This window comes from Salmo salar, chromosome ssa21 (assembly GCF_905237065.1).
Source record: "Salmo salar chromosome ssa21, Ssal_v3.1, whole genome shotgun sequence".
NCBI classification, from domain to species: domain Eukaryota; kingdom Metazoa; phylum Chordata; class Actinopteri; order Salmoniformes; family Salmonidae; genus Salmo; species Salmo salar.
Window position 1 is genome coordinate 51,762,688 of NC_059462.1, and position 18,824 is coordinate 51,781,511.

Sequence of the window (18,824 nt, forward strand, 5' to 3'; positions counted from 1 at the left end):
TGGGGGCGTGCTCAGTCCTCCTTTTCCTGTAGTCCACAATTATTTCCTTTATCTTGATCACGTTGATGGAGAGTTTGTTGCCCTGGCATTACACGGCCAGGTCTCTGACCTCCTCTCTATAGGCTGTCTCATCGTTGTCGGTGATCAGACCTACCAATATTGTGTCATCAGCAAACTTAATGATGGTGTTGGAGTCATGCCTGGTCATGCAGTCATGAGAGAACAGGGAGTACAGAAGGGGACTGAGCACGCACCCCTGAGGAACCCCTGTGTTGAGGATCAGCGTTGCGGATGTGTTGTTAACCTATCCCTACCACCTGGGGGTGGCCCGTCAGGAAGTCCATTCTGAGCATTTTAAATGGGAAAATATAGTATGTGTGATGATTTGGCCACTTAAAGTTTTTTAAACATGGTAAATAGGATAACTGTGCAGACTAACTGTTTTTGGTGATGTCAGTGCTCAGTTTGGAACGTAATCCACAACCTCAGGAAACGAGACGGTACGCCACATGTCAGCTGGCTAGTGTAGGAAAGCTGACAGTAAGGAAGTTGATGAGAGGGCATGACTTCATGGTGTACACGCTTATAGCATATACACTCAGAATTAGTTGTGGGATTCCATATGAACATTCTATAGACATTTAGAAATGTCCATCTGAAATGAATTATGAACCATAGTTCTTCAAGTCGAGGGAGACTTTGTCTCAGTTACATCATGGGGACAAATGTTTTTTGTCAGACATCAGAACAACCAAACTGTATTCTGACCCAATCACCCCTTGATGTTTTTTTAATGTGACTAAGAAGTGTGATTTCCAGGAATTAGGGGCAGTTCAAAATGTACAGGGAATATTTTCACATGAACCTCCCTTTGTACTGTATAAAAAAATTTACACACCCGCCTCCCTCATTGAATTAACTCTAAATAATGTTTAGAAACGTGGATATCGAGATTGCCACTTCAGCATACTTTTGTGGCACAGTCAATGCCACGCAGGGCTACGGGCCAGAAGGTTGAGGGCTCGCCGACCACCATGGACAGGTCAATCTCCTTGCATGTTTCATGAGGCCTACAACACGATGAGAGCCAGCTGCAGACAATTATCATTTAAGGAGAGATCAGATTTCCAACATTTTGATGCCAATTCTATAAAATATAAAGTAACATAAGTTTTCACCAATAGGTTTCTGCGCCAATGCATCACGCAACTAATAAACAAAGTATACAAACAGAAAATACATCCCTCCCTACCTTCTAGGCCTTACCAGTAGAAGATATCCCTCTAGATGTGTGGGGGCTGTGCTTTGGCAAAGTGGGTGGGGTTATATCCTTCCTGTTTGGCCCTGTCCGGGGGTATCTTCGGATGGGGCCACAGTGTCTCCCGACTCCTCCTGTCTCAACCTCCAGTATCTATGCTGCAGTAGTTTATGTGTCGGAGGGCTAGGGTCAGTCTATTATATCTGGAGTATTTCTCCTGTCTTATTCGGTGTCCTGAGTGAATTTAAGCATGCTCTCTCTAATTCTTTCTCTCTTTCTTTCTCTCTTTCGGAGGACCTGAGCCCTAAGACCATGCCTCAGGTCTACCTGGCCTGATGACTCCTTGCTGTCCCCAGTCCACCTGGCCATGCTGCTGCTCCAATTTCAACTGTTCTGCCTGCGGATATGGAAATCTTACCTGTTCACTGGACGTGCTACCTGTCCCAGACTTGCTGTTTTCAACTCTCTAGAGACAGCAGGAGTGGTAGAGATTCTCTGAATGATCGGCTATGAAAAGCCAACTGACATTTACTCCTGAGGTGCTGACCTGTTGCACCATCGACAACCATTTTCATTATTATTATTTGACCCTGCTGGTCATCTATGAACATTTGAACATCTTGACCATGTTCTGTTATAATCTCCACCGGCACAGCCAGAAGAGGACTGGCCACCCCTCATTGCCTGGTTCCCCTCTAGGTTTCTTCCTAGGTTTTGGCCTTTCTAGAGAGTTTTTCCTAGCCACCGAGCTACTACACTTGCAGTGCTTGCTGTTTGGGATTTTAGGCTGGGTTTCTGTACAGCACTTTGTCTTATTTAAGAAGGGCTTTATAAATACATTTGAATTGATTTTATTTTATTAGTGAAGATGCCAGTAGAGGATTTGTGAGGTGTCTATTTCTCAAACTAGACATTCTAATGTACTTGTCCTCTTGCTCAGTTGTGCACCGGGGCCTCCCACCCCTTTTTTATTCTGGATAGAGCTAGTTTGCGCTGTTCTGTGCAGGAAGTAGTACACAGTGTTATACGAGATCTTCAATTTCTTGGCAATTTCTCGCATGGAATAGCCTTAATTTCTCAGAACAAGAACAGACTGACGAGTTTTAGAAGAAAGCTTTTGTTTCTGGCCATTTTGAGCCTGTAATCGAATCCAAAAATGCTGATGCTCCAGATACTGAACTAGTCTAAAGAAGGCCAGATTGAATGCTTCTTTATTCAGAACAACAGCTTTCAGCTGTGCTAAAATAATTGCCAAAAAGTTTTCTAATGATCAATTAGCCTTTTAGAATGATAAACTTGGATTAGCTAACACAACGTGACATTGGAACACAGGAGTTGCTAAAAATGGGCCTCTGTACGCCTATGTAGGTATTACATTAAAAAATCAGCCGTTTCAAGCTACAATAGTCATTTACAACATTATTGGAGAGAAAGTGTGATTTTCTTTAAAAATGAAAGACATCTCTAAGTGTCCCCAAACTTTTGAACGGTAGTGTATGTTTTTTTTCAGCCCCGTCGCCACAGGAGGCCATTTGCCTTTTGGTTGACCCGTCATTGTAAATAAGAATTAGTTATCTAACTGACTTGCGTAGCTTAAATAAAATAAAAAATACAAATGTGTTCGCCGAGGAACTTGAAGCTTTTCACCTTCTCCACTGTGGTCCCATTGATGTGAAAAGGGGCGTGCTCTCTTCGTTGTCTCCTGAAGTGCACAATCAACTACTTCGTTTTTCTGACGTTGAGGGAGAGGATATTTTCCTGGCACCACTCTGCCAGGTCCCTCACCTCCTCCATGTACGCTGTCTCCTCATTGTTGGTAATGAGGACGACTACTGTTGTGTTGTCTGCAAACATGATGGTTGAGTTGGAGGTGTGCATGTCCACACAGTCATGGGTAAACAGGGAGTACACAGGAGGGGGCTGAGCACGCACCCTTGTGGGGCCCCTGTTTTGAGGATCAGCATAGAAGAGGTGTTATTTCCTACCTTCACAACCTGGGGGCGGCCCGTCAGGAAGTTCAGGATGCAGTTTCACAGGGCGGGGTTCAGACCCAGGGCCCCAAACTTAGTGATGAACTTGGATTGTACTTTGGCGTTGAAGGCTGAAATATTGTCAATGAACAGCATTCTTACAACAGCATTCTCTTGTCCAGATGGGATAGGGCAGTGTGCAGTGTGATGGCGATTGAATCATCTGTGGATCTATTCGGGCGGTATGCAAATAGAAGTGGTCTTGGGTGTCAGGTAAGGTGGAGGTGATATGATCCTTAACTAGCCACTCAAAGCACTTCATGATGACAGAAGTGAGTGCAACGGGGCAATAGTCATTCAGTTCTCCTGCGTTGTCTTGGCTGTGTACTTAGGGCCATTGTCCTGATGGAAGGTGAACCTTCGCCCCAGTCTGAGTTCCTGAGCGCTCTGGAGCAGGTTTCATCAAGGATCTCTCTTTACTTTGCTCCGTTTATCTTTCACTCGATCCTGACTGGTCTCCCAGTCCCTGCCACTGAAAAACATCCCCACAGCATGATTCTTCCACCACAATGCTTCACCACAGGGATGGTGCCAGGTTTCCTCCACACATGACACTTGGCATTCAGGCGAAGGAGCTCAATCTTGGTTTCATGAGACCAGAGAATCTTGTTTCTCATTGTCTGAGAGTACTTAAGGTGCATTTTGGCAAACTCCAAGGCTGTCATGTGCCTTTTATTGAAGTGTGCCTTCCGTCTGGCCACTCTACAATAAATACCTGATTGTTGGAGTGCTGCAGAGATAGTTGTCCTTCTGAGAGGTTCTCCCATCTCCACAGAGGAACCTTCTATGCTACAGACATTTGTCTCCAGATCAGTGCCTCGTCACAATCCTGTCTCAGAGCTGCACTGTCAACTGTGGCAATTTAAATAGATAGGTGTGTTCATTTCCAAATCATGTCCAATCAATTGAATCTACCACATGTGGACTCCAATCAAGTTACAGGAACATCAAGGATAATCAATGGAAACAGGATGCACCTTAGCTCAATTTCGAGTCTCATAGCAAAGGGTCTGAATACTTATGTAAGTATTTCTGTTTTCATTTTTAATACATTTGCAAATTGACAAACTGACTGCAAGCCAGGTATAGTGGGAGGCCGCAAATCTAGCCAAGCAGGGAACGTATATAGCCTAGTGCTAGTATAGGTGACTGGGTGCAGGCTGAGGGCTGTGAACTGTCTAACTTCACACCTAGAGGAGCAGATAACTCTAGGTCTAGCGGGACGGGAGACCCAGGGCCTAGAACTAGGGCAGGTGGTTTGGCATGTAACACTGAGGGAGCTGACTGCTTGCTGACTGAGGCTGTGTGCTGCCGACCAACTGAGGGCAGATGCTGCAAACCTAGTGGGGCAGATAACCTAAAGCCTGGCAGAGCAGTGGACTGAGGGCCGACTAGAGCTGGAGACAGTGAGAACAACTCTGAATCTGACAGGGAAAAATACTATGAACTTGACAAGGAGAACAACGCTAGACCTGCCAGGGAGAACAACTCTGAAACTGACAGGGAGTATGAATCTGAAACTGACAGGGAAAACGACTCTGAACCTGACAGGAGAACGACTCTGAACATGACAGGGAGAATGACTCCGAACCTGACAGGGAGAATGACTCCGGACCTGACAGGGAGAATGACTCCGGACCTGACAGGGAGAACGACTCTGGACCTGACAGAGAGAACAACTCTGGACCTACCAGGGATACTGACGCTGGACTTGGAGAATAGTAGAGCACTGGGCCCTACTAGAGCAACTGGTACCTTTGAACCTAGCGGGGCAAGAGCCTGATGACCCACATGGGCTAGAACCCTCGGAGGCCGGAACTATCACAGTCCTAGCAGGTTGGGCCAGCAGGACTCCAGGCCTGGGACTGGCAGGTCCCATCAGGCTGTGACTGGAGAGACCCCTGTACTTGACCTCTGCTGTAGCTGCAGGCTGTGGCTCTATCCAAGGAGCGGGTAACGACTTCAGGCGGGCTTGGACTCTGGGCCAGGAGCAGTGAGGGGCTCCTGAGGGAGAGCAGGTGGGGTATATGTGGCTGAAGTTTCCAGGGTAGCAGACAGTCGAACCTTGGGCACCCGAGTGTCAGCCACACAGGGAGGAAAAGACGACTGCGACGGCAACCAGAACAGGCCCTTGACAGAGGCTAGCTGTGGTTCCACGACTGGAGCGGGAGTCTCCTTGACTCTGGCTAGTCAAGATGCTGGCTGAGGAGGGTGCAGACCGTGGTGTTGTGGACTGTGCACTCTGGATTTCATAAACTTGGGAGCTAGGATGCTCTGGGGAACAGAAGTGAACACGACGCTCCTGTGCCTCTGGCCGGGGGGGCTAGAGGGACGTCAGTCGGGAGAGAGGCTGGATCACCTCCCATAGTCTGTTCAGGACTTGGGGGCTGTGAAGAGACCTCTTGTGGCATGTCTTGTGGGCTATGTATGGGTGTTAGAGCTGTGCACCAGTAGTTCAAACAGACAGCTCGGTGCATTCAACATGTCAATACCTCTCATAAATGCAGGTACTGTAGTGATGAAGTCAATCTCTCCTCCACTTGGAGCCAGGAGAGTCTGACATGAATATTGTTAATATTAGCTCTCGGTGTACATTCAAGAGCCAGCCATGCTGCCATGTTCTGAACCAATTGCAATATTTCGTCAGTCCGTTTTTGTGGCACCTGATCACACGACTGAAAAGTAGTCCAGGTGAGACAAAACTAGGTATTGCTGTTAAGAAGGTAGAGCAGTGCTTTATTATGGACATACAGTAACATACACCTTAGCCAAATACATTTAAACTCAGTTTTTCACAATTCCTGACATTTAATCCGAGTAAAAATCCCCTTTCTTAGGTCTGTTTGGATTACCACTTTATTTTAAGAATGTGAAATATCAGAATAATAGCAGAGAGAATGATTTATTTCAGCTTTAATTTCTTCCATCACATTCCCAGTGGGTCAGAAGTTTACACAAACTCAATAAGTATTTGGTAGCATTGCCTTTAAATGGTTAAACTTGGGTCAAATGTTTCGGGTAGCCTTCCAAAAGCTTCCCACAATAAGTTGGGTGAATTTTGGCCCATTCCTCCTGACAGAGCTGGTGTAACTGAGACAGGTTTGTAGGCCTCCTTGTTCACACACACTTTTTCAGTTCTGCCACAAATTTTCTATAGGATTGAGGGCAGGGCTTTGTGATGGCCACTCCAATACCTTGACCTTGTTGTCCTTAAGCCATTTTGCCACAACTTTGGAAGTATGCTTGGGGTCATTGTCTATTTGGAAGACCCATTTGCGACCAAGCTTTAACTTCCAGACTGATTTCTTGAGATGTTGCTTCAATATATCCACATAATTTCCCATCCTCATGATGCCATCTATTTTGTGAAGTGCACCAGTCCCTACTGCAGCAAAGCACCCCCACAACATGAAGCTGCCACCCCTGTGCTTCACGGTTGGGATGGTGTTTTTCGGCTCGCAAGCCTCCCCCTTTTTCCTCCAAACATAACAATGGTCATTATGGCCAAACAGTTCTATTTTTGTTTCATCAGACCAGAGGACATTTCTCCAAAAAGTACGACCTTTGTCCCCATGTTGCAAACTGTAGTCTGGCTTTTTCATGGCGGTTTTGGAGCAGTGGCTTCTTCCCTGCTGAGTGGCCTTTCAGGTTATGTCTGTGGATACAGATACTTTTGTACCTGTTTCCTCCAGCATCTTCACAAGGTCTTTTGCTCTTGTTCTGAGATTGATTTGCACTGTTTGCAAGAAGGAGACAGAACGCGTCTCCTTCCTGAGCGATATGACGGCTGCGTGGTCCCATGGTGTTTATGCTTACGTACTATAGTTTGTACAGATGAACATGGTACCTTCAGGCGTTTGGAAATTGCTCCCAAGGATGAACCAGAGTTGTGGAGGTCACAAATTTTCTTTTCTGAGGTCTTGGATGATATCTTTTGATTTTCCCATGATGTCAAGCAAAGAGGCACTGAGTTTGAAGGAGGGCCTTGAAATACATGCACAGGTACACCTCCAATTGACTCAAATTATGTCAATTAGCCTATCAGAAGCTTCTAAAGCCATGACATCATTTTCTGGAATTTTCCAAGCTGTTCAAATGCACAGTCAACTTAGTGTATGTAAACTTCTGACCAACTGGAATGTCGTACAGTGAATTATAAGTGAAATAATGTGTCTGTAAACAACTTTTGGAAAAATTACTTGTGTCATGCATAAAATAGATGTCCTAAAACTGACTTGCCAAAACTATAGTTTGTTAACAAGAAGTTTGTGGATTGGTTGAAAACGAGTTTTAATGACTCCAACCTAAGTGTATGTAAACTTCCGACTTCAACTGTACTTCTTCCCATCTTAGCTACTGTTGTATCAATATGTTTTGACCATGACAGTTTACAATCCAAGGTAACTCCAAGCAGTTTAGTCACCTCAACTTTCTTAATTTTCACATTATTTATTACAAGATTTAGTTGAGGTTTAGGGTTTACTGAATGATTTGTCCCAAATACAATGCTTTTTGCTTTAGAAATATTTAGGACTAACTTATTCCTTGCCACCCATTCTGAAACTAACCACAACACTTTGTTAAGTATTGCAGTCATTTCAGTCACTGTAGTAGCTGACATGTATAGTGTTGAGTCATCCGCATACATAGACACTCTGGCTTTCCTCAAAGCCAGTGGCAATTCATTAGTAAAGATTGAAAAAGTAATGGGCCTAGACAGCTGCCTTGAAGAATTCCTGATTTTGTCTGAATTATGTTGGAGAGGCTTCCACTAAGGAACACCCTCTGTGTTCTGTTAGGCAGATAACGCTTTATCCACAATATAGCAGGGGGAGTGAAGCCGTAACACATACGTTTTGCCAGCAGCAGACTATGACCGATAATGTCAAAAGCCACTCTGAAGTCTAACAAGACAGACCCCACAATCTTTTTATCATCAATTTCTCTCAGCCAATCATCAGTCATTTGAGTAGGTGCTTTGCTTGTTGAATGTCCTTCTCTATAAGCATGCTGAAAGTTTCTTGTCAATTTCTTTACTGTAAAATATCATTGTATCTGGTCAAACACAATTTTTTCCAAAAGTTTACTAAGGGTTGGTAACAGGCTGATTGCTCGGCTATTTGAGCCAGTAAAGGTGGCTTTACTATTCTTAGGTAGTGGAATGACTTATGCTCCCTCCAAGCCTGGGGGCACACACATTCTAGTAGGCTTAAATTGAAAATATTGCAAATAGGAGTGGCAATATCGTCCGCTATTATGCTCAGTATTTTTCCACCCAGTAGTGACGCCTCTAGTACTGAGATGCAGTGCCTTAGACCACTGCGCCACTCAGGAGAATAGTTACATTTCTTCAGTCCATCCCTAAAATGTTTACCTAAAAAGGTGGTGGGGTGACCGCTTTGTTGTTGTTTGAACTGCAGATTTCCCCTTTAGGATTCGTGAATGATAGAGGAATATGTGTTTTTTTTATGTTTTCTGAATTACAATTTGAGTCAAAGTAATTATTGAGTTACATGGGCCTACACAATCCATATTTGAACATGTTTGATATTTAAGAGATAACATTTTGAAAACAGTTGCATCTTGAGTTCCTTCACTCCCATTGTTTTTGGGCCAAAATTAACCAATAAAATAGAAAGCCAGGGGGACAAAGTTAGACAACATTTGGTTTGTTTATGCAGATCGAGGTCTATATTGACGTTGACATTCCAAATATTGTAAATTGAAACCTAGGTTCCTACTTCAGGAGTGTGAAGTTAATATGTCTGGTTTTGTCAATCTGATGCGGCCGCTGCCATGGCTGTGTAGAGAAACATCTGTCCTTCAACATGTCCGTCCTGCAGCCAGTGGAGCAGCTTTCTCTTTCAGTTGGAAATGAAAATCCAGTGTGAACCAAGATTCCTCCTGGTCCCAGAGGCCCTCAGCATTTCCTTGTATATGGTGCCATGAGGCAAACTGCAGACTGCTGCTGTCCCAGTAGGTGCAACTGGAACCACACCGTAAAACATTTCCTGTAAAATGTTCAGTAACTTACTGGAAACTTTACAATTGGCACTATGCATTGGGGCAGGTAGAGTTCCCCTGGCATCTGCCAAACCCAGATTCGTCTGTCAGAATGCCAGATAGTGAAGCGTGATTCATCACTCCAGAGAACGTGTTTCCAATGCTCCAGAGTCCAATGGCGGTGTGCTTTACACCACTCGAGCCGTCACTTGGCATTGAGCATGGTGATCTTAGGCTTCTGTTCGGCTGCTTGGCCATGGAAACACATTTCATGAAGCTCCCGACTAACAGATCTTGTGCTGATGTTGCTTCCAGAGGCAGTTTGGATATCGGTAGTGAGATGTGAAACCAAGGACAGAGGATTTTTACTCGCTATGCGCTGCAGAACTTAGCCTTCCAGTTCTGTGAGCTTGTGGGGCTTACCACTTAGCGGCTGAGGCGTTGTTGCACCTAGACGTTTCTACTTTACAGCGCTTACAGTTGACCGGGACAGCTCTAACAGGGCAGAAATTTGACTGAATTCCTTATATGACTGTAACTCAGCAAAATCTTGCATTTATATTTTTGTTCAGTATAGAATAAGTCAAGTTATCCCTCTGTCAGAGATTGTGAATTATACTGACTTCCTCTGGCCACTGTACATACTGAAAATAATCCCTGTACTCTGTTTCAATCCGCAGGAAAACATTTTAAAAAATGTAGTCTTTACTCAAGCACATTGGATATGAGATCAAATGTTAAATATGAGGCGACATGATAGAATGTCACCTTTTATTTGAGGGTATTTTCATACATGAAGGGAACTCTCGTGCGCCAGCTGTGTGGTTAGTGAGGAAGTGCATGTTGCAAATGTACGCTCCCTTACTAGACGTCCGACTACGTCCGATAAATCCGCGGACGGCGTCGGGCCGCTCACAGGGGCCGGAACTTCCAGGAAGTCATCGAACGGAGTCTCTCGGACCTTCCGTTTCCGTTTAATAAAATTTTCTATATTTTGTCATTTCTTTGCAGTCCCGGATTATTCCACGAGAGGGCGAACGGAATCATATTGCAAATGTAACATATATCACCAATCACGACACGGCTTTTTCTCCTAAACGGAAAAGAATTCGAAGACGAAACTCGGTCTGCGTGGGTTTGGCATTATGGGCAGTTGGCCCCGAACAGGATGGAGTCGAGGCCTCGACGCTTTTCGAGTTAAGGCTATTTTTCTGGGATTGAAAGTCAAACAGGAAAATAGAGTGCTGATTTGACCGCTTCACATCAAACTACATGAGCCTACGGTGTCAGGAAAAAAGGAACCATGCATTTACCAATGTTCATTTCAGAGAAATTGTACAATGACACATTGGTGATATTCAACAATAGGAGTTTTTTTTCCCCAAAAAGTTACATATCCAGTTGCAGCGTGTTCAGATGAGTCCGTTAAGGCGGGTTTCGGAGCTCTGCGAGATTTCTGTGATTTTCTGTGATTTTCTGAAACAACACACACTTGTTCAACCCTCTGTAAATAAGTCAGTTCTTAACATAAAGACCTAAAACTCAATATTCTATAAGAGCCTAACGTTCAGATTCCTGTGTCAACCAGAAGTGCCTTAAAATGGTGTCATAGGGGCTGTTTTGAAGGGTTAAAAAGGTCAGATCTTTCCACAACTTCATATGTGTGACTAGGCAACCCTCATGAACTGTAATTCAGTCATATATCCCATCAGATGTCAAAGAAAAGCTCTCTTACACACACACACAGCAAGGACGGAGTGACACAGTGCGGTGCTTAAAGACACAAAGAGCCTGCAATGGCATTACCATTATCTCTAGGATGAGACGAGTTCAACGAGATGCCCCGCTTGACCGTAGGTCGTTCGGTCTGAGCGCAGCGACCGTGAGAAAACTAGGCCCAAAATGATACCTGCAGCAATATGTCAAGTGCTTTTGGGTGACAGTGAGAGAACCGTTAGGGTTAGAAGCACAGTTCAACCCCAGGAGCGTTCCTGAGGTCCTCTCGATCTGTGCAAGCCTAACCTTGACCCTGTGGCATTAACCCTTCACAGTGAAAATAAGGTGTTTAGATCAAACAGTGTGCAATGACTTCTCTCCCCATAGGAATACATTGACTATTCTCCAAAATTCAACCTGAAGCCTATGTGGGTTATGAATGCCTGATGAACCTGTCTTCTATAACAATCCATCAGGCTACTGTGAGGTCTAACTGTGTCGATTCTAAGGTTCCTGGAGCAACCCGAAGTTGTTAAAATCACCCTAGAGCTATTGTCATATAAGCAACCTGCAGATAGTGAAAATCACGCAACTCAACCATGTGTCATTCAGTCTATTCTTAACCTCTCTGGGCTAGGTGGGACGCTTGCGTGCCACCTACTCAACAGCCAGTTGAATCCCGTGGCGCGTTATTCAAATACCTTAGAAATGCTATTACTTCAATTTCTCAAACATATGACTATTTTACACGATTTTAAAGACAAGACTCTCGTTAATCTAACCACAGTGTCTAAGTTGTTAAAAACACGCTAGAGCTATTGTCATATGGCCAACCTGCAGATAGTGAAAATCACGCAACTCAACCATGTGTCATTCAGTCAATTCTTAAGGTAGAGGCTTCATATTCAGGATTCTGTTTATGCCTACCCCAAAGACAACGTGTGTTCTTTTTACAAAAAATCTAAAACACACACACACACACAGCTTGGCTATAGGGGCATTGTTTGGGGCTTAGAGGCTTATACCGCCTTCAATAGTTACTTTCGTTCAAACGATTCAAGAACCGTCAGACCTAGAGCTCCGAAACTTTAGAAACCTGTTCTAGAGCTCAAGTCGATAGTGCACAGTGAATTATGTGGCTCTAGAAGGTTCTCAGACCGAGAAACTGCCTCGTGCATTTGCAATATGTTCAATTCATTTTGAATATCACGGACATGGCGACATGTAGAAATGTCCCAGAGTCGCAAGACTAGGTGCATTGAAACTGCCTCGGCCCATAGAGACGGACCCCAATGTCTCTGTCCGATAGCTCATTCAGGGACCCCATAGTAACGCCCTGAAAAAGTGGATTTTCAGCACCAATTAAGGCCATTGCTCGGGCACCGAATGACCTATCAAGCCGAAACTTGGGATTCGGGGTCGCCTCACTTAGGCCTACACATAATGTCAGAGCTGGACGCGCAGCTTGAACGTAGCTATGTGTTTTATGTTTTTTTTATGGTTAAACTGAAGGCGTGAATTATGGGCCTGCTCTGACATATGTGATAGTTGGCTTCTATACGAGTTGGAAAAAGTGGATTTGGTGTCAGATGGTATCAGTTTGGTGTCAGAATGCCATCTAATTGTCTGATGGACGCTGACTGCTGGGTGACGAGCGATGGAGAGGAACCACAGTCACTGCACGGCCATCCCGAGATCATCGGGCCAGTCAATTATGCATTCTGAGCATGTCAAATTCGAAGAAAAGATGTCACTTTTGACTTCCTATGAAATCATATTCCAAATGCACAAAACATATGCCCTATGCACAAGCAAATATGTCACTTTTGACTTCCTATGAAATCATATTCCAAATGCACAAAACATATGCCTTATGCACAAGCAAAAACAACCCAAAAAATTGTCAATAAAATATGTCAAAAGTATGTCCATACAGCTCTTATAAATGTGTAATTGACATAAAAATCGAAAAACGGTCCAGAAACTACTTTTGAAGGGGGTGAAAAGTTTTCAAAAAAATTGGCATTTTTTAAAAATTTGACTCTTGGGTCTTGAATTGTGTTACATTTGCAATATGAAAATTCACTGCGGAGATCTCTAGCCATCTATTGGATATTTGCTGTGATTTGGCAAATTCAATACTTTCATAATTGACAAAAAAGAATTGGACATGTCATTTTGCAAAAATATGTCACTTTTTTCCTATGAAATCATATTCCAAATGCACAAAACATATGCCTTGTGCACAAGCAAAAGCAACCCAAAAAACGACGTCAATAAAATACGTCATAAGCATGTTCATACAGCTCTTATAAATGTGTAATTGACATAAAAATCGAAAAACGGTCCAGAAACCACTTTTTTAAGGGGGTGATAAGTAAAAAAAATTTAAAACATTTTATCAAAATCTGACCCTTGGGAGTTGACTTGGGTATCATTTGCTGTATGAAAATCCACAGTGGAGCGTGCTCGCCATCTAAAGGAATTTTGGGGTGTTACAATTGGCAATCCCCATCGGAAAATTGCTATATGATTTGTGAAGTCGGCCATTGATGTTGGCCGATTATGCCTGGCTCACAGGTGTTCGATGGGGTCGAGGTCAGGGCTCTGTGCAGGCCAGTCAGGTTCTTCCTCAACGATCTCGACAATCCATTTGCATTGGGGCAGGTAGCATTCTCCTGGCATCCGCCATGCCCAGATTCGTCCAGAAAACGCGTTTGCACTGCTCCAGAGTCCAATGGCGGCGTGCTATACACCACTCAAGCCGATACTTGGCATTGAGCATGGTGATCTTAGGCTTGTGTTCGGCTGCTCGGCCATGGAAACCCATTTCATGAAGCTCCCAACAAATAGTTATTGTGCTAATGTTGCTTCCAGAAGCAGTTTGGAACTTGGTAGCAAGGTTTTTTCCTCACTACAAGCTGGAGCAGTCAGCCTTCCCGTTCTGTAAGCTTGTGTAGCTTACCACTTAGCGGCTGAGTCGTTGTTGCTCCAAGACATTTCTATTTCACAATAATAGCACTAACATTTGACCAGGGCAGCTCTAGCAGAGCAGAAATTTGACGAACTGACTTGTTGGAAAGGTGGCATCCTATGATGGTGCCACGTTGAAAGTCATTGAGCTCTTCAGTAAGCCCATTCTACTGCCAATGTTATACCATGGAGATTGCATGGCTGTGTGATCAGGTTTGTATAAGTGTCAGCAATGTGTGTGGCTGAAATAGCCAGAGCCACTAATATGAAGGGGTGTCCCCATACTTTTGTTCATCTTTGACCAACATATATATATTTGTATTCCCAATCGTGTGAAATCCAAAGGCCTAATGAATTCATTTCAATTGACTGTCCCCAAGAACACAGAAGCCTCCATCATTCTTAAATGGAAGAAGATTGGAACCACCAAGACTCTTCCGAGAGCTGGCCGCCCGGCCAAACTGAGAAATCTGGTGGAAGGGCCTTGGTCATGGAGGTGACCAAGAACCCGATGTTCACTCTGAGAGAGCTCCAGAGTTCCTCTGTGTAGATGGGAGAACCTTCCAGAAAGACAAACATCTCTGCAGCACTCCAACAATCAGGCCTGTATTGTGGAGTGGCCAGATGGAAGCCACGCCACAGAAAAGGCACACAACAGCCTTGTAGTTTGCCAGAAGGCACCTAAAGGACACGCAGACCATGAGAAACAAGATTCTCTGGTGTGATGAAACCAAGATTGAACTCTTAGGCCTGAATGCCAAGTGTCACGTCTGGAGGAAACATGGCACTGTCCCTACGGTGAAGCATGGTGGTGGCAGCATCATGCTGTGGAGATGTTTTTCATTGGAAGGGACTGAGAGACAAGTCAGGATTAAGGGAAAGATGAACGGAGCAAAGTTTAGAGAGATCTTTGATGAAAACCTGTTCCAGAGAGTTCAGGATCTCAGACTGGGTCGAAGGTTCACCTTCCAACAGGACAACAACCCTAAGCACACAGCCAAGACAATGCAGGAGTCTCTGAATGTGCTTGAGTTGCCCAGCCAGAGCCCGGACTAGAACCTGATTGAACATCTGTGGAGAGACCTGAAAATAGCTGTGCAGCAACGCTCCCCATCCAAACCTGACAGAGCTTAGGAGGATCTGCAGAGAAGAATGGGAGAAACTCCCTGAATACAGGTGTGCTGAGCTTGTAGTGTCATACCTTGTAATCGCTGGAAAAAAAAGTTTCAACAAGGTACAGAGTAAAGGGTCTGAATACTTAGGGCCCTCCAGAGGGTGGTGCTGTCTGCCCAACGGTCTGCCAAATGCGTCATTGGGGGCACACTGCCTTCCAGGACACCTACAGTACCCAATGTCACAGGAAGGCCAAAAAGACATCAAGGACATCAACCACCTGAGCCACGGCCTGTTCACCCCGCTGTTTTCCAGAAGGCGAGGTCAGTACAGGTGCATCAAAGCTGTGACAGAGAGACTGAAAAACAGCTTCTATCTCAAATCCATCAGACTGTTAAAAACCCATAACAATCTGACTACCACCTGGTTACTCAACTCTGTACCTTAGAGGATGCTGCCCTACAGTCTGTACATAAACATGGAATCCCTGGTCACTTTAATAATGGAACACTAGTCACTTTGATAATGTTTACATACTGCTTTACTCATCTCATATGTATATACTGTATTCTACTGTATTTTTGTTAATAATACTAAGACATTGCTTGTCCAAATATTTATATATTCTTTTACTTTTAGATTCGTGTGTTGTTGTGAATTGTTAGAAACTACTGCACTGTTGGAGCTAGGAACAAAAGCATTTCACTACACCCGCAATAACATCTGCTAAACGTGTATTTGACCAATAAATTGTGATTTTGATTTGATTTTGTAGTGTATTAAAGGTAGTAACCCTTTAAACGTAATGTTCTGTTAATGTATGTATTTTGATACTGGTTCCCTTACCCTGTAAGCAGTCTATGAACCGCTCTTAGTCTATGCCACTCTGACATTGCTCATCCATATATTCTTATATTCTTAATTCCATTCCTTTACTTAGATTTGTGTGTATTAGGTATTTCTTTTGAAAATGTTAGATATTACTTGTTAGATATTGCTGCACTGTCGGAACTAGATGCATAAGCATTTCGCTTCAACCACAAAAACATCTGCTAAACACGTGTTTGTGACCAAAACAAAATGAATGTGATTTGATTTCTAATGAGTGACTGCAATCCACACTTTGGTTTTGATAGTCACTGCCAACAAACAAGAATGTTATCATTTTCAGACAAAAACGTTACTTCCTTCAGCACTACTACAACAGTGTGACTGTTTTGGAATATAATATTCAATATATTTCCTTTAACATCCTCTGTGTTGTGTGCTTATTGTTTAACCATTGAAATGTTCTAGTTCATTTTGAGAACTTAAGGAGCATCAGGTACTTCTGGAATGTCTACCAACAGCATGTCCATATTTTTGTGATAAATTACACTGGTCACTGTTCAAAACATTTAAAAAATACTAAGAAAGGACTGCAAAATGACTTTACTAATGATCAGTAAATGGTTTATCCGTTAATTTATTAAACATCTTATGAGAGATCATATAAATCATTATTACAGAGTATAAAAGTTGTTTATCAATGTGTGAATAACCATCTTTCCAAAACTAATGTGGGAGTAATGAGACATTAATGATGTGGAGTCAAAATAAACATTATACATTCTTTATTACAAAGTCTTATTATAAAGTGTAACCAATCTCTATATTAATTCTGACTACACAGCATCTGAGAGAGCTGCTCTGGTGTGACCCCTGACCTGGCAGCAGTGATGTAGTGAGAGTAGTAGTAGTGAGAGTAGTGGTAGTGTTCATACCCGGTATGTTGAGGTTCAAGTGTCTGCTGCAGTCTCCTGCGCTGTTGAGTTGAATAATTCATGTATATACTGTAGTAGTTATTTATAAATGTGAGACTACCTAGCTTAGTAACATTTAACACATTTGGGAGTAATGATTAATAAATGGTCAACAAACTGTAAATTCCTAACAAATAGTTTATTACCGAACATTATAAAGTGTTAACCATATTTGCATATTCTTAAATTTGACCATATTCTACTTACACAATACACCATTGAGTTATACTGGGACGTTATCTGATATCATGCATATTGTACATTTAAATTTTACTCCATTGTTGAAGGCATTGTGTACCAATTGAGCCACTAGAGGGTGATGTTAAACATACATAATGACTCATGACGTTCTCAAAATGTACATTTAGAAAACTTACATACTATTTATCATTAAATAACATGGAACAACAACAGACGTTGGTATTTCCAATATACAACCCAAAATGACTACAATGTCTTTTATAAAACATGCTAATCCCTTCTTATGCCTTCTCCAACTCATTCTAATCCAATTCAGCCAAATCATTCTGAATCAGCACCACACGTATCTATGAAGACAAAACTGAGATAAGTGATGTCAGTGTATTATTACATGAAAGAAATAATTACAACAAATGTATAAATAAATTATATCAAACCTATGATTGTCAACAAGGAAAAAACATATGAGCTATGAATGCCTGAAATTGAGAGATAAAATAAGTTTAGCTGTCACTTTGAACCATGGATAAAATAAAGCATAAATTATTGGATTAATTAAGGAATTAACAAGTGCCAGAAAACTGGTGAAATATGATAAGAAATGGTCAATTAAAAAAAAAAAAAAAAAAAAAAATAGAGATGGAACCCAACAAATGAAATAGTTGAAAACAACAATACCTAGAGTTTTTGCTGCTTTTCTCTCAGACTTATTTGCTTGTACAGTTTTAACACCAGACACACTGGCAGCCTCTTTTGAAAATACCTTTCTGGCCTGTGATCTGGCCACCACAAAGATTTTCATATAAAGTGTTATAATAATAGAGCATGGGACAACCATTGTAATTACAAGGTCAATTATATTACCCCACATAAATCCTTCAACTTTGAAACATTCTTTCAAACACCCACTGGGTACCTGTACATTTACAAAGTTTTTTATAATAACAGCATCGTATATGATACAACAACACCAGGTGATGGATATACAACACATAATTCTTGTTATTGTTATTTTAGAGTGGTACAATAAGGGATCACACACAGCAACATAGCGGTCAATAGATATCAAGACCAAATTGGTGATGGATAAAGAAGTACATAAAAATGCCATATAGAAATGAAACACACAGAAATATTTCCCAAAATCCCAGCATGGTTCCATTACTGCTACAGTCATTACTGGTATCACAATTAGTCCCACCAGGAGATCTGACACAGCCAGAGAGAGGATGAGCAGGTTGGTTGGAGTGTGGAGCTGCTTGAAGTGAGAGATGGAGATGATCACCAGTATGTTCAAAAATACTGTAACTGCTGAAATCAATGAGAAGAAGATGTACAGTGTTATGTAGATAGATGTCGATAGCAAAGCCTTTCTGCAAGAAGAGTTTCTGTCTTGAAAACAGTATTGAACATCTTTGTTTTCCTCCATTTGTAATAAAGTGTCAAAATGCTGAGGTCCTGCTCCTGCTTGGTCCTGTGTGTGATCCTGTCAGGTCCGCCTTCTGACAAACTCTGAGCTCTGGCTCTCTATTTATCCCTGAGTTACAGACAGAAACTCCCCTCCGCAGAGTCTCTCTGCCACACACACACACACACACACACACACACACACACACACACACACACACACACACACACACACACACACACACACACACACACACACACACACACACACACACACACACACACACACACACACACACACAGGGACCAGTCAGCACAGAA

General features: G+C 42.8%; 1 protein-coding gene across 1 annotated transcript; it reads right to left on the reverse strand.

Annotated features, from left to right (window-relative positions):
• Nucleotides 1–5,250: 5,250 nt before the first annotated feature.
• Nucleotides 5,251–18,582, reverse strand: LOC123729537 (trace amine-associated receptor 13c-like). The gene is made up of 2 exons (XM_045704406.1): nucleotides 17,743–18,582; nucleotides 5,251–5,292 (listed from the first exon to the last, which is right to left on the reverse strand). Exons 1-2 carry the CDS (start codon nucleotides 18,523–18,525, stop codon nucleotides 5,251–5,253), a joined length of 825 nt encoding a protein of 274 aa, XP_045560362.1. The 5' UTR covers nucleotides 18,526–18,582.
• Nucleotides 18,583–18,824: the final 242 nt, after the last annotated feature.